The sequence below is a fragment of the Orycteropus afer genome, unplaced genomic scaffold (assembly GCF_000298275.1).
Source record: "Orycteropus afer afer isolate SDZICR_OR568_19922 unplaced genomic scaffold, OryAfe1.0 scaffold00255, whole genome shotgun sequence".
NCBI classification, from domain to species: domain Eukaryota; kingdom Metazoa; phylum Chordata; class Mammalia; order Tubulidentata; family Orycteropodidae; genus Orycteropus; species Orycteropus afer.
This window is the reverse complement of record NW_006921842.1, coordinates 4,115,285-4,143,068: the sequence shown is the minus strand read 5'-3', so window position 1 is coordinate 4,143,068 and position 27,784 is coordinate 4,115,285. Positions and strand designations below refer to the sequence as shown.

General features: G+C 41.6%; 2 protein-coding genes across 2 annotated transcripts in view; both read left to right on the top strand.

Annotated features, from left to right (window-relative positions):
* LOC103204632 overlaps nucleotides 1–27,784 on the top strand; it is a 190,677-nt gene that overhangs the window by 140,975 nt on the left and 21,918 nt on the right. The window lies entirely within an intron of this gene.
* On the top strand, nucleotides 18,206–18,847 carry H1-2 (H1.2 linker histone, cluster member). The gene has a single exon (XM_007949839.1). It carries the CDS (start codon nucleotides 18,206–18,208, stop codon nucleotides 18,845–18,847), a length of 642 nt encoding a protein of 213 aa, XP_007948030.1.

Below are 27,784 nucleotides of genomic sequence, written 5' to 3'. Positions count from 1 at the left end.
AGACAAGGACCTCCCCCAGAGCTGACAGAGTGAGAAAGCCTTCCACTAGACGCGGCCCCCTGAATTTGGACTTCTAGCCTTCTAAACTGTGAAAAGGGAGCTCTGGTAGCATAGTGGCTAAGGCACTTGACTGCTAACCAGAAGGCTGGTGGTTCAAAACCACCAGCCACTCCTCAGAAGGAAGGTTGGGCAATCTACTTCTATAGTGATATCACCTTGGAATCCCAAGAAGGGGTCGCTATGAGTTGGTTCCAACTCGATGGCACATAACAATAACAATCTTTATGGAAGCTGACTGCCACATCTTTCACCTACCGAACAGCTGGTGGGTTTGAACCACTGAGCTTTTGGTTAGCAAGCAAAAGGCTTAACCACTGTGACAGCTATTACTAACGTTATAGTGTGAACAATAAAGATAATTGTAAAAAGTCTGTCAGCTAGGATCTTATGGGAAATAACCACAGGTGATCCTATCATACCTGTTGTTTTAGGTGCCATCGAGTCAGCTCTGACTCATAGCAACCCTATGTACAACAGAACAAAACACTGCCTGGTCCCGCACCATCCTTACAATGCTTGCTATACTTGAGCCGATCATTGCTGTCACCGCGTCAATCCATCTCATTAAGGGTCTTCCCATTTTTCATTGACCCTCTATAGCATAGTGCCTAAGGCACTTGACTGCTAACCAGAAGGCTGGTGGTTCAAACCCACCAGCCATTCCTCGGAAGGAAGGTTGGGCAATCTACTTCCGTAGTGATATTGCCTCGGAAACCCAAGGAGGAGTCGCTATGAATCGGGTCCGACTCAACGGCACATAACAACAACAACTACTGCTTTACCAAGCATGACCCCTCCTGACAACAGGACCAAGGTAGGTGATACAAAATCTGGTCATTCTCACTTCCAAGGGTTGTTCTCACTGCACTTTTTCAGGACAGATTTGTTTGTTCTTCTGGCAGTCCCGGTATTTTCTGTATTCTTTGCCAACAGCACAATGCAAGGGCATCAACCCTTCTTCGCTCTTCCTTATTCATTGTCCAGCTTTCACATGCATATGAGGCAATTGAAAATATCCTGGCTTGGGTCAGGCGCACCTTAATCTTCAAAGTGACATCCTTGTTTCTTAACATTTTAAAGAGGTCTTTTGCAGCAGTTGCCCAGTGCAACACAACGTCTGACTTCTTGACTGCTACTTCCATGGGTGTCGATTGTGGATCCAAGTAAAATGAAATCCCTGGCAATGTCAATCTTTTCTCCATTTATCATGATGTTTTTTATTTATCCAGATATAAGGATTTTCCTTTTCTTTATGATGAGGTATAATCCATACTGAAGACTGTAGTCTTTGATCTTCATCAATTTTGTCAAATTGATTCTGACCCATAGCGACTCCATGTAGAGTTTTCTAGACTGTAATCTTTACAGGAGTTGATTGCAGGTCTTTCTCCCTTGAAGAAATTATTCACTGTCCTTCACTGCACTGTTACAATGTCCTACATTGCTACACCTAGTCTCTAGTCCATTACCATCTATTTTATACATCACTGTCAGGTTAAGCATAGTTCTTAGCATTTTGGTCTCCTGCTAAAAACTATTGTTAATCCAAGTGACTTAACTAATCTTATCTTCCTTATATAGAGTCTGTCATCCAATAAAGACAACCCATGACTTCTCACTACTTTCTCCAATCTGTGCTCTCCATCTCAAATTCTCTCCCTTTTCTCTGCACATCAAAGGCTGCATTCCCTCAGATGTTTCCATATCCTCTCCATGGCGGGAATTTCACCTCCTTTGAAATCCCATCACATGAAACCCTTACATGGTTCAGGATCCATCATATTTTAAAAATTATTTGTGTATATATCTTACCCTGTTTCTGCACCATATATTCATTTATTTATTCTTTCTTTCATGTCATAGATAGGTATTAAGTATCTGAAATGAGCAAGGAAATGTGCTAAGTGCTAGCAGAGTATGGATAAAGAAATCAGACCTTAAGACCTTGTGTTTGACCCCCAAGCCTACTGTCTAGTTGGAGAGATAGACCTGAGCAATCAGTTATACACATGTGTATAAAATTTATATATATATTTATATATATAGTCATATGTGGTGATGAAGGCAAGCCAATACAAAGGATTGCTGGCAACACCATAAGATAAAGGCATGAAACAGATTCTTAGACTCCTTCAGAAAGAATGTAGCCCTTCTAACACCTTGATTATGGACTTCTAGCCTCCAGAACTAATTAAGAATAAGTTTCTGTTGTTTTAAGCCACCTAGTTTGTGGTAGTTTGTTACAACAGTCCTAGGAAACTAATACATTATCCATGAAAGAAAAGTTAAGGATTATAGGAAGATGGACAAGAGTGCTTATTACTTACACACTGCTACCAAGTTGATTCTAACTCATGTATGTCCCTATAGGACAGAGTAGAATTGTCTCATAGGGTTTCCAAGGCTGTTAATCTTTATGGAGCAGACTGCTTCTTTTCCTCCTGGTGGAGTGGCTGGTGGGTTCAAACTGCTGACCCTTTGATTTTAGGGTATTATTACTTACCAGACACTATTCTAGCCTAAGCAAACCAAACCAGTTGTCATAGAGTCTATTCCAACTTGTGGCAACCCCATTTGTGTCAGAGTTGAACTGTGTTCTACTAGGCTTTTCAATGGCTAATTTTTCAGATCACTAGACCCTTCTTTCAAGATGCCTCTGGGTGCACTCGAAGTACCCAACTTCAGTTATCAGTGAACATATTCACCACATGCACCACCCAGGGACTTTTCATAATCTGATCTTAGTCTCCCTCATCAGCTTTAGTGTTTTCACTCCCTTGTTCAAATTCTTACTCTACTGAGAGCAGACTATCATCTATTCATAACAGGGTCCTCAGACCTTATTGCTGCTTCTTTAACTTCAGCCTCGCCCGTAAAAATATCTTTCAGATAGACTATGCTAGGTTTGACACAAATATCACAAAGTGTAGGAGCTCTGGTAGCATAGTGCCTAAGGCAGGCACTTGACTGCTAACCAGAAGACTGCTAACAAGAACTCTTTGGAAGGAAGGTTAGGCAAATCCACTTCAGTAGTGATAACTACTCAAGAAACCCAAGGAGGGGTCGCTATGAGTTGGGTCTGACTTGACAGCACATAACAACAACAACATCACAAAGTGTTTTTCTCAGATTGAAATCATTTACCCATTTCCCAGCTGCCTGATGTACTGGCCTCCTGGGTGATGAAGCAGTGACAAGATGACTCCAGTTTCTCTTCCTAAGACAGCTATGCCTGTCATATTTCTGTGCCCTCTGCATGCTCTTCCCTTGGTTTGAGCTATCTCTCTCCTTTAAATTTGTCCTAGACAGTGAGCACAGGAAACTTGTCTGTCTTGTTTACCACTATGGTCTGCCATAACTATGCAAACAATAAATATGTGTAGGTCAAGTTAATGGGTGAGTGAATAAAGGAACGTTCAAGATTAGATTGGCTCCTCTGTGAGCCAACCACAGCTCACTTAAGAACACTTACTGGCTCTCTACTCCATATTCCCAGAGCTCCTGTAGCTGTCAACGTTAAGAGAATGTATTGCATTGACTCACCATAATAATATACTTCATTATTATAAATGTTTATATATGATAATAAATGTAGTTCCCCAATGAGATTCCTCAATACCTGGGGTCACCTTACCTCTGGTTCAATATCACCAAGGAAAAACCCTTAGCCTTCTGCTGAGGTTGGGCTAGGATAATCACCTGCTGTTTCTGTCAGGTAGGGAGGAGGAGATCCAGGCATCAAAAGGTTCCTCACGCAGATTTCTAATTAATCCTCCTGTTTTCAGTCCCACTCATATCGCTGGTGTTGTGTAGCATTTTATCTTAGAAAACTAATGGAGAGGCCCTTAGGTTTATTATGCATAATCTCACTTAATTTATTGTAAAGAAATCACATCAAGGCACATAAGTAAGACCTCATAACATTCATTTAGTACTAGAGAATTAGAAAGAACTACAATTACAATGTTCTTTCAATGGTTAGAGTACAAATCTTTAGACTTCATGCTTTTTATTTTTTTTTAACCTTTAGCAACAGATGTTGGGAGGAAGGCTTGACCACCCCTTGAACTTGGCAGAGGTACCTCGTAGCTAGGGTTCAAGGTTAATGATGGCAGACAAAGTCTCAGTTCCATCTCTGCTTTCTCTCAATGAGTGAGCAGAAAGTTAGGGTTTATATATGAATTTGTCACATTGGCTTCCACAACAAGGCCCAGAGTGATGTCAAAGAGCGGTTAGTATGTTATGTTTTTTCTCCAGGATTAGAGAGTAGCCAAATGACAAATCTTGTCTCCAAAGTTAGAAAATAGGGAGGCTGCTTAGATTTATGTTATCTTTTCCTGTGTCACAGCATGCGGGGTCGAAGTGAACTTAAAGGTTATTTACATTTTTTATATACTCCACATGCTTCTATGTTTATATGTCTAAGTTCAGAAAATTTCCAAATAACTTCCTCATGGCTTACAGGTTACTAATGACTTACCGTTAATGTTAGAGTGTCTCATAAAGGTAAATATATTCCTATTTCTAAGTTTATATCGTGAGTGCTTATACGTATGTACTTTGTATGCATAATTGTGACTTATACCATATGGGATTTGAGATCATTATAGAAACATACTGAACACCTGGCATCAGAGGTACTAGGTGTCTAGGGAACTAGGGAACACATTTGTTTATTGGTTCTTTCTGCAGATGTAAGATCCAGCTTTCTTTTATCTGACAAGTCACCCACCTGCTCTCCACCTTCCAAAATTCTGTTTATATCTCTCATGAGTTGTCTCATCCCATTCTCTCTGTCTTTGAAGATTTATACCTTCTTTGTAAATCCTTTTACTCTCATTAGGTTGGGACTTTGACAAGGAGCAGAGACTGAAGGAGCTGCCACACTTAACTACAAGTTGGTTACGTAAGATACTAATAATAAGTTATGAAATAGCTTTTGGAGTAAATGCTATGTACCAGGAACCATGATAAATACCATGAATATATTATCTCATTTCATCTTCAAATTTATCTTGCAATCAAAGAGTTTACAGTCAGGTTGAGGAGATACTCCAAGATACATTAAGTAGCCAAATAGTAATGCCCTGATACTGTACTGTATTTATGAGCAATAAGAGTGATATGTTTCTGATCCTCTTGACAATGCTATTTCTTAGTACAAATGTCATCTAACTAAGAGTCTGAAGTCCTGGTAGCTTGTTCCTGCCTCTCTGGTGTACTACGGACTTCTTCCAACTTCTCTGAACCTCAATCTACTCATTTGTTAAATGGGGATTATGATTTGTGATCATTCAGTCATATCTTATAAAAATGATCTGTTGTAACTGTTAATAGAGATAGATACCACTACTGTTGATAGTTGCTGAGGAGTCAGCTCTGATACATGGTGACTGTTCTGGTTACCTAGTGCTGCTTTGACAAGAATATACCACAAATGGAATGGCCTTAACAAACAGGAGTTTATTCTTAAAATTTGGAGGCTTTAAGTCCAAGTTCAAAATGCCAGGCTCTAGGGGTGAAAGCCCCTCAACTTTGTGGTCCAGCTCCGCCTCCTGCTCCCGGCCCACTGGAGCTAGAGGCATTTCTTTACTCAGACAGCTACAGGCTGCTGAGGTTGAGAAGCCCCAAGGTTGACAAGTAAAAAAGCACAGTCCCGATGTTACCAAACCACATGGCAGGCCATTAACTAAAGTCCACTGTAAGTCCCAAGGTTGGCAGAGCACAGCAGGCTGCTGAGCAACAACATGGCTACATGCAGGGTCCAAGCGTGCCAAAGGCTAGAGACCATTCCCAAGGCTTCTCCTTATATACAGGAAGCAGACGGTATCCCAAAGGCAGCTACTCAGGTGCGTGTGGTAGCTCCCACCATGGCGTTGATTGCCAGTCTCATCCTGGGGAATAACTATCACCAGCTGCCCACCCACTCAACCAGGCCCAGCCAAGCTGACACACAAACATAACTACCATGGTGACCTTACGTATAATAGACCAAATTGGTACCTAGTCCTATGATGTTGGTCATGATTATTGGTAAGTTTGAGTTCATTTTGTGGCTATTCTGTCAAATCAGCTCATTTGAAGGTTCCTCTCATTTTCACTGATGCGCTATTTTACCAAACATGACCTTTTCTACCAGCTGGTCTTTTGTGATGATGTGTTCCAAGTAAGGGAGTTGAAGCTTTGCTATCCTCAATTCTAAGGAGCATTCTAGTAGACACCATGGGAGCTCTGGTAGCATAGTGGCTAAGGCACTTGACTGCTCACCAGATAGCTAGTGGTTCAAACCCATCAGCCACTCCTCGGAAGGAAGGTTGGGCAATCCTACTTCCGTAGTGATACTGCCTCGGAAACCCAAGGAGGGGTCTCTGTGAGTCAGGGCTGACTCGACAGCACATAACAACAACAACAACAACAGTAGACACCATTAGGAGGTAATTGTTAGTTACTAGTCCTGCAGATTAGGAATAAACTGTATATAATACATTTTGGTTTAGAGTGCTATCTAACTAAGAGTCTAAAGTCCTATTAACATTAATAAGATAATATTAAATAATTAGATGAAAAAGTCGTATTTGACAAGTGAAGCCTTTAGTACAGTGCCTGGTATATAATCAAGGCTAACCCAGTGTAACACCAAGAGTCTTGGTGGCACAGTGATCTGTGCTTCAAATCCACCAGCCTCCACAGGAGAAAGATGAGACAGTCTGCTTTTGTAAATATTACAGTCTTGGAAACCCTATGGACAGTTCTATTTGTCCTATAAGGTCACTATGAGCCAATGGCAATGGTTTTGGTTTTTTTGTTTTTGTTAACTTACTTGAGGTAGGACATCCAAACACTTGGAAACCCTGAAATAAGAGAACAAGAGAAGAAATAAGTAACTCCTGAGAGGTAGAAACAGAATTTGGGGAGGCAGAGAGCAGGGGGATGACATATCAGATCAGAAAAAGCTGAATCTTACACCTGCAGAGAGTGCAACTGATAAGAAATAAATGCATTCCTGGCCCCAGAACCCTAGGCCCAGTTACCTCTGTCCTAGAGGGCCACTATGAGTCAGAATCAACCTAATGGCAGTGGGAACCCAGGGTTTACTATTAGTCTTATATTAGAACAGCAATTGCTAGTTACAAAAGCAAATGTGATGGTAATATCAGTGATACTCCTTATTTGAGATGTTGCTCCCTACCAGGCGATAGGTCAGTATCCTCTTCAGATTGCCTGTGGTTCTCTCACTACTAAAATGGGAAAGCCAAACCTAAAACATATGCAGTTTCTCTATGCCGCTGGGGTTCTCAGTTTGCTACTCAGCATTTAAGATACAATTGAAGTGGCTTCTCTTCTAGGGGACTGTTTATACTGCCAATCTTTGTCAAAATTGGGCATTTCCTCTTTTGGTCTCTAATGTACCTTGCACTTGTATACAACTTGTACTGAGAAATATAACACACTACTGACTGTTCTTTCCCCACATCTTTCCCGCTTTACTGTAAACTGTAGGCACTAAAAAACAAAACAAAACCAAACTCACTGCCACGGAGTCGATTCGACTCATAGTGACCCTTTCTTGGGATTCCAAGGCAGTATCACTGTGGAAGTAGATTGCCCAATCTTCCTTCTAGGGAATGGCTGGTGGGGTTAAACCACCAGCCTTCTGGGAAGCAGTCAAATGCCTTAGGCACTATGCCACCAGAGCTCTCATAGTCAATGCCTTGTTGTTGTTGTTCTGTGCTATCAACCCGACTCATAACGACCCCTGTCTGGGTTCCTGAGGCGGTATCACTACAGCAGTAGATTGCCCAACCTTCCTCTAGAGTACTTAATAATTAGGGGAGTGAATTAATCAGCCAACCTGAGATTCTTGTCCACTTAACAATTCAACTCTTTCCCTGGGAGGAAGTTTGGGCAATCTCCTTCTGTAGTGATATCATCTCGGAAACCAAAGGAGGTGTTACTATGAGTCAGACATGACTCAAAGGCAGGTTATAAATAGTAGTGACTCCACAGTACAGGTCAGTGGACCTGATTGCCAGCCCCTTACTTAACTGCCTTGGGCTTTTACTCTAGTCTCACAGTTTATTGATTTGTCCATTGTGGGTAATAATCATTTCTGTCCACCAAAAGACTCTGTTATATGTGTCTGAGTTTTGAAATCTGCTGAGTGATGCAGTGTCAGCCTAGTTAACGATTGAACACACAGCCAGGCGACCTGGACATTAGCTGTCTGTCCCTCCATAGTTTTAATTTGGAGTACCAACTAGTGCCTATGGGTACTAACAGCATTCTATATTGTAAACACCTTTAACTGGGCAGGGAAGGGTTGAGTTCAAAGTAAGTGTATTAGAGGTTATTATTATCCTTCAGCAGCTCTACTAGCCTTAGCTCACCACTGTCAAGTTGGATCTGACTCATAGCAATCCTTCTTGGGTTTCTGAGGTGGTATCACTATGGAAGTAGATTTCCCAATCTTCCTTCCAAGGAGTGGCTGGTGGGTTTGAACCGCCAGCCTTCTGGTTAGCAGTCAAATGTCATAGGAATTACATCACCAGAGCTCCTTTTACTAGTCTTAGAAACGTTAAAGGTAAAAAGCAATGTCTATATTCAATTTGTTCCCTAAAACTCTTCAAAACTACTAGTTAGCAATCAAGGTGCTTTAAATTTAATTAAATAATGTAGCTAATTATGTTTTGCATTTCATACATGATAAATTGATGGAGGGGGAGGAGAGGCTCTTCTGTTTGACTTTTATGCAACCTGCATTTCAGTACAATTTTCTTTCTGGGGTCTTGATTGGGTTGTGTTTGTATTTAAGGGAATGTAGTTGTCAGCCACTCCTTGGAAGGAAGATGGGGCAATCTACTTCCGTAGTGATACTGCCTTGGAAACCCAAGGAGGGATCGCTGTGAGTTGGATCCGACTTGACGGCAGTGAGTTTGGTTTTGGTTTACTACCTGAAAGCTTGGTGCCTCAAACTTGCCCAGAAGTGCCTAGGAAGACAAGCCTGGCAATCTGCTTATGAAAAGTCACAGTCTTGAAAACCCTATGGCACTGTTGTACTCTGCAACCTAAAGGTTGGTGATTCAAACACACCAAATAGTGCTATGGATTAAAGGCCTGGCAATCTGCTTTCATAAAGATTACAGCCAAGAAAACCTTACGGTGTAGTTCTACTCTGTAACCCATGAAGTCACCACGAGTCAGGACTGACTGGACAGAAATGAGTAACAGGTTATAATTAGAGTACTGGGTTGGTCCTAGGCACATTGTAAAGTCATAAATCCTTTAAATCTCTATGCTTATTAGCATATTGTGCTTAATATGTTTATTATTACTATTATCCTTATCATCACTATTGGTCGTCTATTTTTCCAGGAATGTCACACTTTTGCTCCCCATTAATCAAAAGCCAATTACAATGTTATCAGTGTTTGTACAACCTCTGTTTTGTTCCTTCTAACTTTACTTTTAAAATTAAAGGTACTAATATAACATTTAGGAGCTCTGGTAGCATAGTGCCTAAGGCATTTGACTGCTAACCAGAAGGCTGGTGGTTCAAACCCACCAGCCACTCCTTGGAAGGAAGGTTGGGCAATCCTACTTCCGTAGTGATACCACCTTGGAAACCCAAGGAGGGGTCACTATGAGACGGGGCCGACTCAACGGCATATAACAACAACAACAATATAACATTTAAAAAGTTGCCCCTTGTAAGACTATTTCTGATCTCCAACCCCAAGTAAAATTGGCTGTTTCCTCCTTTCCATGTCTGCTCTGATCTTTATTTCGTAGCCATTATTACCTTTGTTTTTCTTCATGAGGGTAAAACAAAAGAAACTAAACTAGTTACCGTGGAGTCAATTCCAACTCACGGTGTTTTATAGTAGAACTGCTCTGCATAGGGTTTTCATGGCTGTGACCTTTCAGAAACAGACCACCAGGCCTGGGTACCATGAGGTACCCCAGGGATGGATTTGAACTACCAACCTTTTAGTTAGTAGTCAAATACTTTACAGTTTGCACCACTTAGGACTCCTCCATGGGAAAAGAGCCTGCCTTATTTACTTACATATCTCCTGCACCCAACATGTTGCTGGGCCTTTGGAATGTGCTGATTCATGTTTTCTTTTGTGTAATGAATGAATTAGCCAGCATGATATTTTAGGCCACCTGACAATTCCTTTCCCATTGTAGATCAGCAAGAAAGCCACTTATTTGTTCCTCCCATATTTTTGTCTGTCTGTGGATTTATTGTAAACTCAACAGCTTCCTGGTGTCTCAGGATTATCATCTGACAAATAGAAATAAAAGCCCACCAAAAGAGATGGGAAATTGTTAGGGGTTATAATATACAATATATTTCCAGTAGCCATCGAGGGGATTCAGACTCATGGAAAACTCACGTGGGTTAGAGTAGAACTGTGCTCCATAGGAGTTTCAGTGGCTGGTTTTTTAGAAGTAGATCTCTAGGGCTTGCTTCTGAGTTGTCTCTGGGTGGACTTGCACCAAGAACCATTCGGTTAGCAGAGGAGCACTTAACTAAACTAGAGATTAATAACCCAGAAGCCAGAAGAAATTGGCAAACACTCCAAACCAAACTCACTGGCGTGGAGTCCGATCCAGTGACCCCACCTTGGGTTTCCAAGGCAGTTGTTGGTTGGTTGGTATGTGCCATCGAGTCAGACCTGACTCATAGCGACCCCTCCTTGGGTTTCCAAGGCAGTATCACTATGGAAATAGATTGCCCAACCTTCCTTCCGAGGAGTGGCTGGTGGGTTTGAACCTTCTGGTTAGCAGTCAAGTGACTTAGACACTACGCTACCAGAGAATAAGCGTTGGTTGATTCGGAGCGCCATCTAGCGGTAATACAACCAAACAACACCACATATTGTGAGAAGTCGATTCAGAATGTATTCAAACCCACCAGCCCTTCTCGGAAGGAAGGTTGGGCAATGTACTTCCGTAATGATAACCGCCTCGGTAACCCTAGGAGGGGTCGTTATGAGTCGGATCCTACTCCACGGCAGTGAGTTTGTTTTTTTTGGTTTTGAGGCCCTCCAAAAAACAAAACAAAACAACAAAAAACTCATTGCCGTCCAGTCAGTTTCGACCCATTGAGAACCCTCCTTAACTTTCAGAGGTGGTATCTCTGAAGTAGATTGCCCAATCTTCCTTCCAAGGCATGGCTGGTGGGTCTGAACCGCCAGCCTTCTGGTTAACAGTCAAATGCCTTAGCCACTACACTACCAGAGTTCCCTGTGTGGGCCTCTGGGTTGCATAATGATCTTTGAAATTTTAAGAGTGAAAACGCCTTCCACGTAAAACTCACTAAAATTATTAGTGAGTAGTTAATTTTTTGCACTTTATAGATAAGAGAAAAACAAAAGGGGCTTACTTATCCTGTTCAACTTTTTTCAACTGATATTTTAACATTCATTTATGGGGTGTGTGTGTGTGTGCGTGCATGTGTGTGTGTTTAGAGTATACAAAAGCAAACCCAACACACTGCTGTCAAGTTGGATCTGAGTCATTGCGACTCCTCCTTGGGTTTCCCAGATTGTATCACTACGAAAATAGATTTCCCAATCCTTCAGAGCAGTGGCTGGTGGGATTGAACCACGAGCCTTCTGGTTAGCAGTCAAATGCCTTAGGCACTATTCCACCAGAGCTCCCATGTGTAAGAATTGTAATTAGTCTATAGAATTGTTCTAGGAAAAATTAGAATTTTCAGTCTCCATTTCCTTCTCAATGAAGTGGTAATAATGGTGGTAGTGTTCTCATAGGACAGTAATGAAGATGAAATGAAAACAGTGCATTTAGTGCCTAAAACCAAAACTAAACACTGCTGTTGAGTCAGATCCAACTCATAGTGAGTAGATTGTCCCATCTTTCTTCCAAAGAGGGGCTGGTGAGTTTGAACCGACAGCCTTCCAGGTAGCATCCAAATGCCTTAGGCACTATGCAACCAGAGATTCTAGTACACAGGAAATGCTTAGAAAGGCCTAGAGATCAACTACTGAAAATTAGCCAATGGAAACCTTATGGATCACAATAGAACACTCTTTGCTTTGGACATATCATCAGGAGGGGATCAGTCACTGTAGGAGCTCATCATTTTGGTGAAATAGAGGGTCAAGGAGGATGAGGAAGACCTCTGGAGAATGCATTGGCCCTACAGATACAACAATGGACTTGAACATGTCAGTAATTGTGAGGATGATGCAGGCCTGGGCAATGCTTTGTTCTATTTTACCTAAGACCCCCATGAGTCGGCGTTGACTCAATGACAGCTAGCTGTCTATCTACCTACCTACCTATCTTATAATTTTAGGAGTGCAAAGAGGTCCTGAAACATTTAAGAACAATTGTTCTAGGTATGCTTATACCTTATTTTTCTATCTAGATTGGTAAGTGCTTGAAGGCAAAGGGTTAACTAGCACGTTAATATTTTTGTTTTTCTTGTTCTCCTATTTTCTCAGTGGCCTCTATCTTTCTTGTTCCATTTTTGCCTTCATTTATTGCCAACTTCAGGTTGGCAGTGTCAGTCCCTCAGCCTTCATAGGCATCCTTGAGCAGAAACACTCTGCTTGGCTGATCTTTGTTCTAATGATCTGTCCTGCTATCTTGTGCTTAACAAGTGCTCCTTAAGTGTATGAAGAATTAATACATGGCATCCTGAGGGGCTAATAATATGCTTTAACAAATCTATCAAAACTTGTATGCTACTGTCCACTCCAAAATAGTCATTATGGGAGATATATTCTTATTCTGAATAAGGCTATTGCCTAATATATGTCTGGATCTTGTGCTTTACAATTGCCTTTGTTACAGGCATGGACTGGGAAGGTGTAAATGTTTCTATATTCTCACTGTTGATGAATCCTTAGCTTTTGAAGGTAAGTTTGATGTTTTGAAATAGGATAAAGTCATTTGAAAACAAGCTTGAAACATATGATGGCAATTAATAACTCATTTCCTGGTGTCACTTATACAAATTTGATGGCAACTTCAAAATGTTCACTAAATATGTTTTACAATATGTCATTTGCTTTCTAATACTCTCCAGGCATTTGCTGAGTTCCCACCATGTGCTCTGCAGGTATCCCAGAAGCATTCACATCGGAGTGTGTCAGGGAATAAAGATGCAGATACCCTGCTCTCAGTACTTGAGGTGTTCACCGACTAGTGTGTGAGGGGGCATTTTTGGCTGAGGCCTAATGGCTTCATTATTAGCCACCTGTCTGCAACATTTGAAAAGAGAACAGAAATGTTGCTCTGAGTTATTTGTAAGAATATTTTGTGAGGCCAAAGCAAGAAAACAGACTAGAAGTTCAGGAACATCCCAATCTTTATGCTGCACACATCTCCTAGAGTCCTTTCCTTCGTACTGTTTCTCAGGCTGACCCATGTTGACCATCTTCTAGTGAAGAGGAGCGCTAGTACCTTACACTCTTTGAGGCTGGTCATGCCAGTGGTGTGGCTGCCTCATTCCTTGGTGAGTCTGGAAGAATTAGGTTTTAATCACTCCTAGCTGGGGCCTGAAACAAAGATTTGTTAATATTAGGTTAAAGACCACACACACACACACACACACACACACAAAGTTGTCATTAGGTCAACTCCAACTATGGTGACCCCATTTGTGTCTGAGTAGAACTGTGTTCCATAGGGTTTCCAGTGGCTAGTTTTTCGGAAGCAGATAGCCAGGGCTTTCTTTCAAGGCTGTATGGAATTGAACTTCTAACATTTCAATTAGCAGCAGAGTGTGTTAACCATTTGCACCATCCAGGGAATTATCTAAATCCCAAAGCAGACAGAATCCTCCTCTGTCATGGTAGGATAAAAGTGATGTAATAAATAAATAAATAAATAATCAGCTGTCAGCTGCTGTTCCATATAATGTCCCCAAAACTCCTCTCAACTCTCCTTTGAGTGCATCTTGCTGTTGGAGTCTCTCCAGCTCCATGAAAGGCTTTTGGTATTGACATTCTGCCCTGTGTATTTAACTTTGTGTTTCCAGAGCCTAAAGAATGTGGTGGGAAAGAAAATTAACAAGCCCTTAGTATACATGATGTGTGTAAATACAAGAACACACAATATATTGCATTGCAATATTTTAAGTCAGTCCTCCATTTACTAGTGGCTTTCTTGAGGCTGTGAATTTTGAGTGGGAAGATCATACTCTTTATCTAAATTTTTCCTTGGGGCTAATTTTAATAGGAATTTGCTGCTCACAGCCTTGTTCAGTCTTATTTCCAAGCCTGACACTCCATGAACACCAATAAGGTCTAAGGTCACTTAAGGTTAAAGGTCAAAACTTTGTGCCTTCTGATTTTCAGAATGACTTTTAAAGATTCTGATTCATAAATGAGCCCTTAGGACAACCAAGTTGAACTGGCTAATCGAGTGTCAAAGTATGATTTTCAAAAAGTTAAAGCCATGACTGTCATACATGTATATCACCAGTGAGCTTGTGTAGGTGTCAAAGAATGATGTAAGTCTCTAATGAAGGAATAAGTAAGATGGCAAAGTTGGTCAAAGGAAGATACAGCAGGTTGAAATGTGTATCTAGTCAGTGAAAGACAGAATGCTGGAAGAAGACTGCAACATTGGTTAGTTAACATCATCAGAAACTTTAGGGTTCTCTTTTCTACTGGGAAGAATTCACTTGCCTCTCTATTGGACAAAAAATATATATTAATTTATTAATCTCCTAAAAGTGAACATTAGGAGCCCTGGTAGTGTAGTGCCTAAGGCACTTGATTGCTAACCAGAAGGCTGGTGGTTCAAATCTATCAGCCACTCCTCGGAAGGAAGGTTGGACAATCTACTTTCATAGTGATAACCAAAACCAAAACCAAACATACTGCCAGTGGAGTCGGATCTGACTCATGGTGACCCCTCCTTGGTTTTCCGAGGTAGTATCATTATGGAAGTAGATCACTGAGTCTTCTTTTGGAGGAGTGGCTGGTGGGTTTGAACCGCCAGCCTTCTGGTTAGCAGTCAAATGCCTTAGGCACTACACTACCAGAGCTCAGAAACCCAAGAAGGGGTCGCTATGAATTGAGTCTGACTCGATGGTACATAACGACAACAACAACAACAACAAGTGAACATTAAATTTTACATGATCTGGGCCTAATTAGAAGTAAATAATAACTCAAAGTTACTCTCCCTTAAAGCTATGCTGCCTAATATGGAAGCTACACGGTGCCATGGAGCACTTGAAATGTGGCCAGTTTGAATTGAAATGTTCTGTAAATGTGAAAAGTACATTAGATTTAGAAGATGTACCATTGAAAAAATTATGTAACTATCACTATTTTTAAAAATAATGATTATATACTGAAGTGATCATATTTTGGATATAGTATTTAGTTGAATAAAATATATTAATAGAATTAAGCAGCGGAAGCATGCTGGGCCCATAACCCAGAGGTCGATGGATTGAAACCATCTCTGCTACAAATGTGGGAGCTCTGATAGTGTAGTGCCTAAGGCATTTGACTGCTAACCACAATGCTAGTGGTTCAAACCCATCAGCCACTCCTCGGAAGGAAGGTTGGGCAATCTGCATCCATAGTGATACTGCCTCGGAAACCCAAGGAAGGGTCACTATGAGTCAGGTCTGACTCGATGGCACACAACAACAACCACCACCTTCTTTTTAGTTCTTTCAGTGTGAATATCAGAAAATTTAAAATTCCTTATGTGACTCACATTCTATCTTATTGTATAGTGCTGCCCGAGTGTATCAGATAACCTGTGAATGGAATTTTTAGACAAAACTGTAGTACAACCTGAAAGCACACACAGTAGCATTTTTGTCTTGTTTCTAAATTTTGAATAAGTTTTGGATAGTTTTCTCAAAACAAATTAAACAATCTGGAGAAGGAATGGAATCCCTGCATGGTGAAAACAGTTAACATGCTTGTCTGCTAACTGAAAGGCTAAAGGTTTGAACCCACCCAGAAGTACCTTGGAAGAAAGGCCTGGTGATCTATTTCTGAAAAGTCAGCCATTGAAAACGCTAAGCAAAACAGTTCTACTCTGATACACCTGGGGTTGTCGTGAGTTAGAATCTGGCTAGGTTTGGTTTTGTTAGCTGCCCTGATGACTTGAAGTCTGGATGTTGTCAGATTTGCATGTAGAGAGATGTGGCTTAATTAATTTACATGCTGATCATTTATAAATGGGACACCAATTTACAGTGAAGGGAGATACAATGACTCCACACAGCTATTTCCTGATGGATGTATCTATTTAACTAAATTTCATATGAGGAAGGATACAAATAGAATCAGATGCAACTGGCATGCCCCCCCCCTTTAAAACGTAATATATTAGTATGATGAAGGTGCTTCAGCTATTTGTACACTTTCAACAATGTCTTACAATTCCTAATGAAATAGTGTGTCTAACACACTAATGGTAGCAAGTTTAAGGTGGTTTTTTAAGGCTGCTAATTCATCCATCACTAATCTTATTAGGCCGTTGATTCCTAGAGGTCATGTTCAGTAGTAGCCACTGTTTCCAAATGTTGAATGAATGTTATTCAGTGAAAGCATGGATGATTCTTAATTTAAAAGAAGATGACTTGTTTTTAGTTTATCACTGAGCTTCATTTGTAAAGCCCCTTCTGATGTTACCACAATCTAAGACATCTTTAAGCCATGTTTTCTTCTGTAGACATATATTTGAACAGGAGTTTCTGGTGAGTTGGAATATTTCCTTTGTCTCTATATGTCAGTATATAATTATATTAAATATATGAGTAGAATATTCACTCGATCTTTTTTCTCAAAGAAAAATTTGCAATTGTGACAAAATGGTAAAATATGAAGTAGCGAATCTAAAGTAGCAAAGCAAACTTCAAGAGAATACATTTGTCCCACTTTAGAGAAGATAAGAGTGACATTACTCTCATCAACAACAGATGTATAATTATTTATATCTTCTAGTACTTCTCCTCTATTTCAGCTTAAAATTTTCCTGTTTTTCTAGTTCAAATCTATGATTCGTCTTTGTAAGTCAAAAGTATGCTTTGTGAAAGTCACTAGCTTTATTTCTAACTTATCATTGAGTTACCACTTAGAGAATGTCCTTCTGTACTATGACATGTGTAAGTTATTGCTACTGGGAGTAACCTAGTATGTTCACGGGCTAAAATCCATTTCTATATTTCAGTGTACAAAAGTAAATAAATAAATAATACTTCTTACTTTGAAAACAGATACCTCAATATCCCTAGTGCCAAGTCGATTGGGGATTCTTTGCAAGCTGGGGGTGAAGGGGTCTCTCTTCTTCTCTTATTATCCCTTTTCTTGAGGGCCCCGAACCCCTGCCTTGCACAGCCCGGAGGGGACCCTGAAAGCTTTCTATAAACAGCCCAATTTTTAGCCTTTGGAGAAGTGAAAAGCCTGCCCCGCCCCCATGTATGAAAAGAAGGATTTGATAAGAGTTTAAATGTCTCCCAGTTGAAGATTTAAGTCTCTAACTTCCCACCATCCACGACCACCACTCACGGCTTATGTACCCCCTCGCGTCCTGCCCTAATTGCTTTGGACTGGTCCCGGAATCCTTGTCCCAGTCCACAGTTCCTGTGGGTCTGTACGCAGAATTCACAGAGGACCTGTGTTACTTCCCTTGCGAAGAAACAAAATTATCTTGAAACTTTACTCGGAAAGTATTCCGTTTTTGTCCCTACAAGAAGGGAAGCATGTGCCCAATCACCCCTGGGAAAAAGAACTTTCAGGGGCAAAGGAGTGAACAGGTAATTTAGAAGAAAAACAGAAAGTGGTCTCCGACTGCCCTGAAGTTTGCACAGAGTTGGGGGAGGTGGGGACTCCTGGACGCGTTGTGTTTGTGGTTGCAGAGAAAATAACTGAATAGCACGAAGCCTGAGACTTCACGGATCCTTTCTCGACCAAATCCGGGTGATTTGGTGCAGGGCATTTTGATATTTTCCCCCTTTTTTGAGGTGGAACAAACACAACTTGGGCGCATCGCGGAGGCTCAGAGCTTGCCAGCCAGGCGGGCGACCAGAGCACCAATCAGCGCGCGCCTGCGCTCTATATATACGGCGGCCGGTCCTAGGCGTCTCTCCATCGGCTTTCTGCCACTTGTACCCGAGTTCTAGATCTTCGTCATGTCGGAGACCGCTCCTGCTGCCCCCGCTGCTGCGCCCCCGGCGGAGAAGACCCCTGTGAAGAAAAAGGCTGCCAAAAAGCCTGCAGGGGTGCGCCGCAAGACGTCTGGGCCGCCTGTGTCCGAATTAATTACCAAGGCGGTGGCCGCTTCCAAGGAGCGCAGTGGCGTGTCACTGGCTGCGCTGAAGAAGGCACTGGCGGCTGCTGGCTACGATGTAGAGAAAAACAACAGCCGCATCAAACTGGGTCTTAAAAGCCTGGTGAACAAGGGCACTCTGGTGCAAACCAAGGGCACAGGCGCTTCGGGCTCTTTCAAACTGAACAAAAAGGCAGCTTCCGGGGAAGCCAAACCCAAGGTCAAAAAGGCTGGTGCTGCCAAAGCAAAGAAGCCAGCTGGAGCAACCAAAAAGGCGAAGAAGGCAACAGGCGCAGCCACCCCCAAGAAGAGCGCTAAGAAGACCCCAAAGAAAGCGAAGAAGCCTGCGGCTGCAGCTGTGGCCAAGAAAGTGGCTAAGAGCCCAAAGAAGGGCAAGGCGCCCAAGGCCAAGAAAGCCGCTAAGAGCGGAGCGAAGGCGGTGAAGCCCAAGACAGCTAAGCCCAAGGTTTCCAAGCCTAAGAAAGCTGCCCCCAAGAAGAAGTAGGTTGTTGCGAACGCCTACTTCTAAAACCCAAAAGGCTCTTTTCAGAGCCACCCCACATCTCAGAAAAAGAGCTGAATACGCTTAATCTACCAGCTGTGGCACTTTATTCTAATGCAGGCCGCAGGAGGGCGTAGATTACTAGGGTGATACGGGGCGGGGGATGGTGAGGTGAAAAGTTGCGCCTGTGAGCTCTTGGGACTTCCCACTCTTAAGGCTTCACTCCTGTGCTTACGCGCTCTTGGGGTAGCTTCCTAGTCAGCTGTTGCAAGCCTCCGCAGCTGGTGTACTGGGGATCTCTGCTCCACGCTAGTGAGCAGCAAAGCGACCAGAATTAAAGAAAAACTAGTATTTGAGTCTTAAGGGATATCACGATTAGACTGAGAAACAATTCAAAAGTCCCGCTCTGCGCGCGGGTTGGCCCACATCTCTAGCCCATGATTTTGATCCTGTATTTAATTGGTTAGTGATCGACCTCCTCTCTAGTCTGTTTTGCTTTATTTGGTTTTAGATAGTTTGCTCTTTTGCATTTGTCGCAGAAATGTGTGGTAGTTGAGACTTTTATGTTCGCCAAAGTCAAGGCGGTGTCTCCTGGGGGCGTTGGTACCAGCCACTCTCGGGAGGAGAGTGGGTGGAGGCGCCTTTGTCCTGCATTCCTTTGCTAATTGTTATTTGCCGTGGCAACAAAGGAACTTAAAAAAGCTACGTTATAACAGCAAAAAGACGACCCTTCCATCGGGGAAAGGCTGGTCTCTGATCATTTTGTTCGTGATGAGCCACTTTTGGCTACAGCGTGGTGGATTTGCGTGTATCCAAAACAACTTCTAAGCGGCCATTTTGTCCTGTCAGGCCGGTCACCGATTCACTTTAAATATAGGCTTTAACGTTTAAAAATTGAAGTTGTTTTAAAAACATTGTACGGTCCCAAAGTTTCAAAACAAAAGCATTGGATAACTATTAGAAATATGAATCGGCAGGGGGATGCCTGATAGTGGCCTTTAATTTGCTTTAGCAATATTATCTGGATTCTTTTCATATCCACGTTTCTCCCCGGTACGGAAAGTGCAGTTCTACTTTTTATTCTGTTCGACACACATATTTTTGAAGCCCAAGTTCTAGGAGACCTGTCACTCGGTTCTTCACCCATTGCGCCAAGGGTGTTGCGTTAACTACCGCCCCTGGCGTCCACCTCCCGCCATTAGCTGTAGACGAGACCACGGAGTTTACCCTGCTGGACTGCAAAAGAATTGAGATATTTTAATCCTTTTGTTAAACCATAAGAAAAACTTCTTTCCTATCACAACACTAAAATAAACATATTTTTTCTCCTATGCTTTCTTTTAGGAATTGTGTTATTAATTTCACATTAAAAATTACAACTTTCTCTATTTTAGGGTAAACCTAAATATGCGGATCCATTGCCCTCCTGCCAAGATTGTTTAAGAATTCTTCCATTTCTGTCACTCTCTTACCCATTTGGGATGCCACCTTTCTTACAGGCTGAATTCCAAGGACAACTCTCTTCTGTTCCTTTGGTCTCTTTGTTGTAGTTATGTGCCCTCCTAGAGTGGGCCCCGGCTCATAGTGACCCATCCTTGGCCATTCCTAAAGTAAGAGCTCTGGTAGCCTAGTGCCTAAGGCACTTGACTGCTAACCAGAAGGCTGGTGGTTCAAACCCACCTGCCACTCTTCGGAAGGAAGGTTGGGCAACCTACTTGTAGTGACTTTGCCTCAGAAACCCAAGAAGAGGTTGCTAGGAGTCCAGGTTGAGTCTGTTTCAATGACAGTGTATTTGGTTTTATGATGGAATGAATAATAACATATTACAACATGATTTTAATAGTAGGTAGGGCTAGTCACTTCTCACCAATGTTTTCGAGAATTTTATTAGTTACTCTATTTCTTGTTTGATTCATTTTGTTTTTACACATGGACTTTATGGTGTCTCCATCTCTACCGTCATCATACATCCACAAAAACCCGGAACTGACTGCTATCACATGGATTCCAACTCATCATCGACCCCCACTGGGCTTCCAAGCAGACTGCTTCATCCTTCCCTGGAGTGCCTGGTGGGTTTGAACCACCACCAATCTTTGGGTTATAAGACAAATGCCTTAGCTACTGCACCACTGGAGCTCCTTCACATTATCCATTGAAAACCCTCAATATTCTGCTGGTAGTTTTGCTGGGATTATCTTAAATTTATAAATTAATTTTGGGAGAACCAACACATTTATGATGCTGATTTTCCTATTCAAGAACATTTTTGTCTTTCCATTTTTTCAAGTATTTTGTATCTTTTGGGAGAATTTAAAATTTTAAAATTTCAAATAAAATCATCTTTCTTATTGCATATTTCATCTTCTTTATTGTGTTGGAAGTGGAAACAGGATAATTTTTGTTTAGGATCCAGGATCCCATAAAGTGAACATCAAAGATTCCCAGTTATGAGTGAATTAACAATCTGTAGAAAAGTGTTGTCAGTAAGCACAAATGGAAGCCACATGTGTAATTTTAAACTGTTTAGAAGCCATGATGGGCTCAAGTACAACAAAGATTTTAAGGATGGTGCACAGGGCAGTGTTTCGATGTGTTGTATGTAGGGTCACTATGGGTTGGAGTTGACTTGACAGCACCTAACAACAGAAACCACATAAGAAAGAAAAAGAGATGAAATCAATATCAATTTCAATGATGTTGTTTATGTAATACACTATATATAATATCATTTCAAATGTAAAATCAAGGTAAAAATTATATATGAGCTATTTTACTTTTTTTTTTTTCTCATACTAAGTCTTCAAAAAATGGTATGTATTTTATACTTGTTATTGTTGTTGTCATGTGCCATTGAGTCAGACCCGACTCATAGCAACCCCTCCTTGGGTTTCCAAGGCAGTATCACTAAGGAAGTGGATTGCCCCATCTTCCTTCCGAGGAGTGGCTGGTGGGTTTGAACCACCAGCCTTCTGGTTAGCAGTCAAGTGCCTTAGGCACTACACTACAAGAGCTTTTCACTAGCCCATTTCAAGTGCTAAGTTAATCACCTGGTCACCGTATGGGCATGCAACTCTAAAATGCTCTCTGGTCCCAAATTTGCTGGTTCATATTTGCTCTCTGACCTCAACTTTGGTTCAAAACTTGAAAGCCAATATTTCCCAATATAAATTATTTTTTTTTTTAAATTGGGATTTCGGTGAAAATTTACAGAGCAAATTCGCTTTACATACAGCAATTCACATACACTTTGTCTCATGACATTGACCACAATTTACCACAATGCAACATCTCCCCTCCTACTTCCTCCCGATAATTACCTCTTCCCTGTTTCTATCCCTCCATGCACTCCTGCACCCTGAGCTGTCTCCCTGTGCATAAGCAGCCTTCTTTCTCCCATGATTGATCTCTCCAAGGGGTGTATCTACCTCAGGTAAATGTTCAACTCATATGCCTGTCTTTTGTTTGGCTGGAAGCCACAGGTGTGGGTTCAATTCCAGACCTGAAGGGCAGCTAGGGGCCATAGTCTCAGTGTTCCACCAGGCTCTATGGGACCAACAAAACTGGTCCCCGCCCCCTTTTTTTCCTCCAAATGATTTTAAGTTTTGTTCCACATTGTTCTCCCTCTCTATCTGGGATCTCCTACATAGATCCCCTTCCAAGTGGTTGACAGTAGTAGCCGGGCACCATTTACTTCTTGTCTCACATTCGTATAGGCTGCAGATCAGATGGTGTACCAGTCACTAGGACTAATTGTTTCCATGAATTTTTTTATTTTCTTCATTCTTCTTGCCTCTGGACAAGGAGAGACCCATCATTGCATCTAGATGGCAGCTTGCAAGCTTTTAATATCCCAGTAGCTACTCGCCAAAGTAAGAGGTGAAACAATGTTTTGTGTAGTATGTTATGCCAATTGAGCTTGATGTCCTCTGCGACTAAGGTCCCAAGTCCACAGGCTCAACTACTCGGTCCCTCTGGGTAGCTGGCTATGACCAAGCAGTGACTACAGCCTTGCCCCTTGTCAGCTCTACTATACACCTGGGAATTCTGATCATGCACATAAACTTGTAGGACCATTGTCTGCCAAGCCTATACATGTTCTTGGGTACACTCCCAGCTTCATAGACATACCTAATAGTTCAGCCTGTCTACCCATCTATCCACCCGCGTACCCATGTTTGCTTTACTGACAGTGCTGTACTATGTGTGCAAAGGGGTTCATCTTTGTTGTCTGTACCTCCCAGGTACCTCTCTATGTCTTTCTCTTCCTCAATGCCACTATATTGATCACTCACATTTGGTACATTGCCCTTCTCTTCACCCAAATCAATACTTATCTCTATTTATCTAACAGTGTTCCCTCCCCTCCCCTCCCACCCCTGGTAACCAACAAAGAAAATTTCCTTCCATAGATAAACCTTTCCTTGACTTTTACAATAACAGACTAATACAATATTTGTCCTTTTGTGATTGACTTATTTCACTCAGCATAATGTCCTCGAAGTTCATTCATGTTATGCGGTGTTTTGCAGATTCTACATTATTCTTTAGCATTGCATAGTATTCCATTGTGTGTATGTACCATAGTTTGGTTATCCATTCCTCAGTTGATGGACACCTAGGTTGTTTCCATTTTTTGGCTATTGTAATTAGTGCTGCAATGAACATGGGTGTGCATATGTCTATTCTTGTCATGGCTCTCACTTCTTTAGGATATATACCTAGTAATGGAATAGCTGGGTCAAATGGTATTTCTAGTTCCAACTTTTGAAGGAAATCACCATACTGCTTTTCACAATGGTTGTACCATTTTACAGTCCCACCAGCAGTGTATGAGAGTCCCAATCTCTTCACATCCTCACCAGCATTTGTTATTTTCCGTCTCATTGAACTTTGCCACTAGTGCTGAAACAAGATGGTATCTCATTGTTGTTTTGATTTGCATCTCTCTGGTGGCGTAGTGCCTAAGGCACTTAATGGCTAACCAGAAGGCTGGTGGTTATAACCCACCAGGCACTCCTCGGAAGGAAGTTTGGGCAATCTACTTCTGTAATGATACCACCTCAGAAACCCAAGGAGGGGTCACTATGAGTCGGGTCCGATTCAACGGCACTTAACAACAACAACAACAACATTTTTTTCATATGTTTGTTGACTGCTTGAATATGCTCCTTGGTGAAGTGTCTATTCGTGTCTTCTGCCCATTTTTTAATTGGATTGTTTGTCTTTTTGTTATTGAGGTGTTGGAGTTTTCTATAAGTTCGAGAGATAAGTCTCTTGTTAGATATGTCATTACTAAATATTTTCCCCCACTCTGTAGGTTCTGTTTTGACTCTTTTGGAGAAGTCTTTGGAAGCACATAAAAATTTAATTTTTAAAAGGTCCTGCTAAAACGGCGAGGAGGCCGCATGTTCTGACCTCCTCTAATCCCACAAGAGGAAGGCAGAATCACCATCAATAGCTCAAGGCCTATTACTGCAAGGCCAGACATGCTGCCTCCCTCCAGCCCTTTCACCAACCGTTCCTACCAAAGCACCCACCACCTCTCTCCTGAGTTTGATAATTCGCTGCAGTGGCCACACAGAACTCACAGATTATGGGGTTTATTAGAGAAGCACCACAAGCTACAATTCAAGTTCAGGAAAAATGCTCAGTCTCTCTCCCAGCCCACCGTCCCTCAGCCAACAGTCTCTCACAGTCTCTTTCCCAGCAGTGCTGGTCCCTCGGTGTCTCACTTAGCAATGTTTGTCTCTTACGTCTCTTTCCCAGCAATGCGTGTCTCAGGAGCTCGTGTCTCTTTCAGCAGCATGTCTTCTTCAACCAGCAGTCAGAGAGAGTTCTGCCTCTAGGAGGCCTCCTTTTGAGCCCCGCAAGGTGGTCAAACTAGCCAATCATAGCATCAGAACTCTAAGCACTTGAGAGAGAGTGGGCACCTCCCAGAACATTGTTTTGTGCCACTCCCAACAGAAATACTCCAGGTGGACAACTTCAGCAATCAGGAGCTCCTCAGTTGCTCATAGTAAATCCCACCTTGGAGTTTACAAAGACTTACCGGTAGAAAAGCCACACTAAGTAATTTACGACACCACAGGTCCCAATCATCTGGGTTCTCTTCTGCTGAATATAAACTATCTTTTATGTACTAAAATTTCAGACAGGTCTCTGTCTGACTATAAACAATAGTTGTTTGGGCCAGAAGAGGTCTTTGGACAAATTTTGAGTCAATCAAATTTTCTGTGAAATACTGGAAACTTGGAAGGTCTATTTTCAGGGGTTGAGGGCTGCCTTCTTAGCCACCACCATGTAGGAGATGCAAGAGATCTGATGGACAAAAAGAGTACAATGGAGCAAAAGTGCAGAAAAAAGCAGAGATATGTTAGCAGGACTGTCTGTATTCCTGACATCTGAACTTCCAGTTGTTTGTGCCCTCTGAACTCTTAACCCAAGGTTTGGGGCGACCTCACTTAACTCAGGTTGATTCAAGTTGCAGGACTGGATGACCTAATTAAGATACTCTAAACATAATCACAGTTGTTAGAATAATGGCACCATACATTTCTTAAGTCTCTTTTCTTCTTCAAATACTTTCAAATTCATTCATTACTTGATCTTTACATCAACACCAAGAGTTAGGCAGGGAAAGAGTCAACGAAAGCAAAAATAGTTAATTCTGTAGTTTTCCCTCAAACCTCTTGTGAATGCCCTTTGAAATCTCAATCTATTTGGTTTATGTACTTTCAATTGATTCTAACAGTAAATATCTCCTGCAAACATGTTTCTTTTAGATGTAGGATGTCCCTTACTTTCAAATGAGGTGTACTCCTCAAAACAATACATATACATGTACATACATGTACATATACATACAAACATATTCACCTTATCTAATAAGTGTGGAGGAGGAGTTCATTCACAGAACAGTGAAAATTATTATAAAATTCTTTAGATTTACCTGTCCTTTAGCTATAATCTTCACCAATATTTTTTGTTTTGTCCATATTCTTTAATTTTGTTCCATTCACTTACAATTGTTCTCATAGTTGACTGACGTAGATCTAATGAGCCAGTACTAAAAACTGGCTACTTAGGAAAAGTAAAATTGATCCTTATCTCAATTTTATTTACTTTTAAGACCTATACTTTATTTTGATAGTGTTAATTTTTATCATTTTCAAGTTTTCATTCAGTTTTATAAAAAAATATTACCAATGGTAAATATGTATTTAAAGAATTACCCAAAAACTGTGGGAAGCCAAAACTGACAATGAGTATTGAGTGTGGACTGATAATTTAAGAACAAGAATGCTCATTCATAGTGTACTGCTTGTTCTAACTGTCCATATATGATAGAAGTGTGGGTAATGCAGAAATCAAGGTTACTTTTATTATTATTATATACACAGTGATCTCATGGCTGACAATTTAAGTGTCCTGTTATCTTCTCAAAAGAGCTCTGGTGGTGTAGAGCCAAGGCATTTGACTGATAACCAGAAGGTTGAGGTTCGAACCCACTAGCCACTCCACAGAAGGAAGACTGGGTAATCTGCTTCGGTAAAGATTTACACCTCGGAAACCCAAAGTGGGGCACTATGATTTGGAATTGACTCTATAGCAGTGAGTTTCGTTTTTGGTTTATTACCTTCTCAGGCAAAACTCCAGGCGTTTCTGCTTAGCCTGAGAGAAATGTAGAAAGCGACTTTGTGGTTGAAATCCATCCCAGAGTTGAACTGGTCCAGTGCAAGGTAGGATTATATTATTAGAAAATTTCAGAAAAGACTAGGAATTTAGGACACAGTGACAACAACATTGAGCGTTAACATTTCCTGAGCACTAACAACATTCCAAACATTGTTGCTGAACACACTAATTTGTTTTCATGCACTTTCATGTCACAACACTTTGAAATAAGTGCGTAGCATAGTGCCTAAGGCACTTGACTGCTAACCAGAAGGCTGGTGGTTCAAATCCACTAGCCACTCCTTGGAAGGAAGGTTGGGCAATCCTATTTCCGTACTGATACTGCCTCAGAAACCCAAGGAGGGGTCACTATGAGTAGGGGCCGACTCTACGGCAAATAACTAACAATAACTGAAAAAACAAACCTATTGCAATCCAGTCAATTCCGACTCAGAGCAACCTACAGGATAATGTGGAACTGCCCCAGAGGGTTTCCAAGTCTATAATCTTTAGGGAAGCAGGCTGTCACATCTTTCTGCCATGGAGTGGCTGGTGGGTTCAAATTGCAGATTTGGTTAGCAGTCAAGCACTTAACCATTGTACCATCAAGGCTTCTTAGGTACCGTTAGTACTCCCATTGGGAGCTCTAGTGGTGTAGTGCCTAAGGCATTTGACTTCTAACCAGAAGGCTGGTGGTTCAAATCCATCTGCCATTCCTTGGAAGGAAGATGGGATAATCTTCCGTAGTGATACTGCCTCAGAAACCCATGGAGTGGTCGCTATGAGTTGGATCCAACTCGAAGGCAGTGAGTGTTTTTTGTTTTTGTTTTTGTTTTTTTTTTTTGAGTACTCCCATTGTAGAAGTGAAGGAACTGAAGCTTCGTGATGATAAGAAAATTGCTCAAAGATCCTGGATAGAGTGGGAGAACAATGTGGAACAAAACTTAAAATCATAAAAAAGACGAGGTTTACTGGTCTGATAGAGCCTGGTGAGTTAGACCCGTGAGACTATGGCCCCTAGTTACCCTTCAGGTCTGGAACTGAACTCGCTCAGATTGCTTCCAATCAAAAAATAGACAGGCCTATAGGGTGTTGCGGTGTAGTAAATTACTTAGTGTGGCTTTTCTACCCATAAGTCTTTGTAAACTCTAAGGTGGGAATTGCTATTAGCTACGGAGGAGATCCTGATTTTAAAGTCGCCCACCTGGGTTATTTCTGTTGGGCGTGGCACAATACAACGTTCTGGGAAGTTCCCACTCTCTC

Bases quoted from the DNA above. Each gene is read 5' to 3' on its own strand.
- H1-2 (XM_007949839.1), top strand. From the start codon at position 18,206: ATGTCGGAGACCGCTCCTGCTGCCCCCGCTGCTGCGCCCCCGGCGGAG.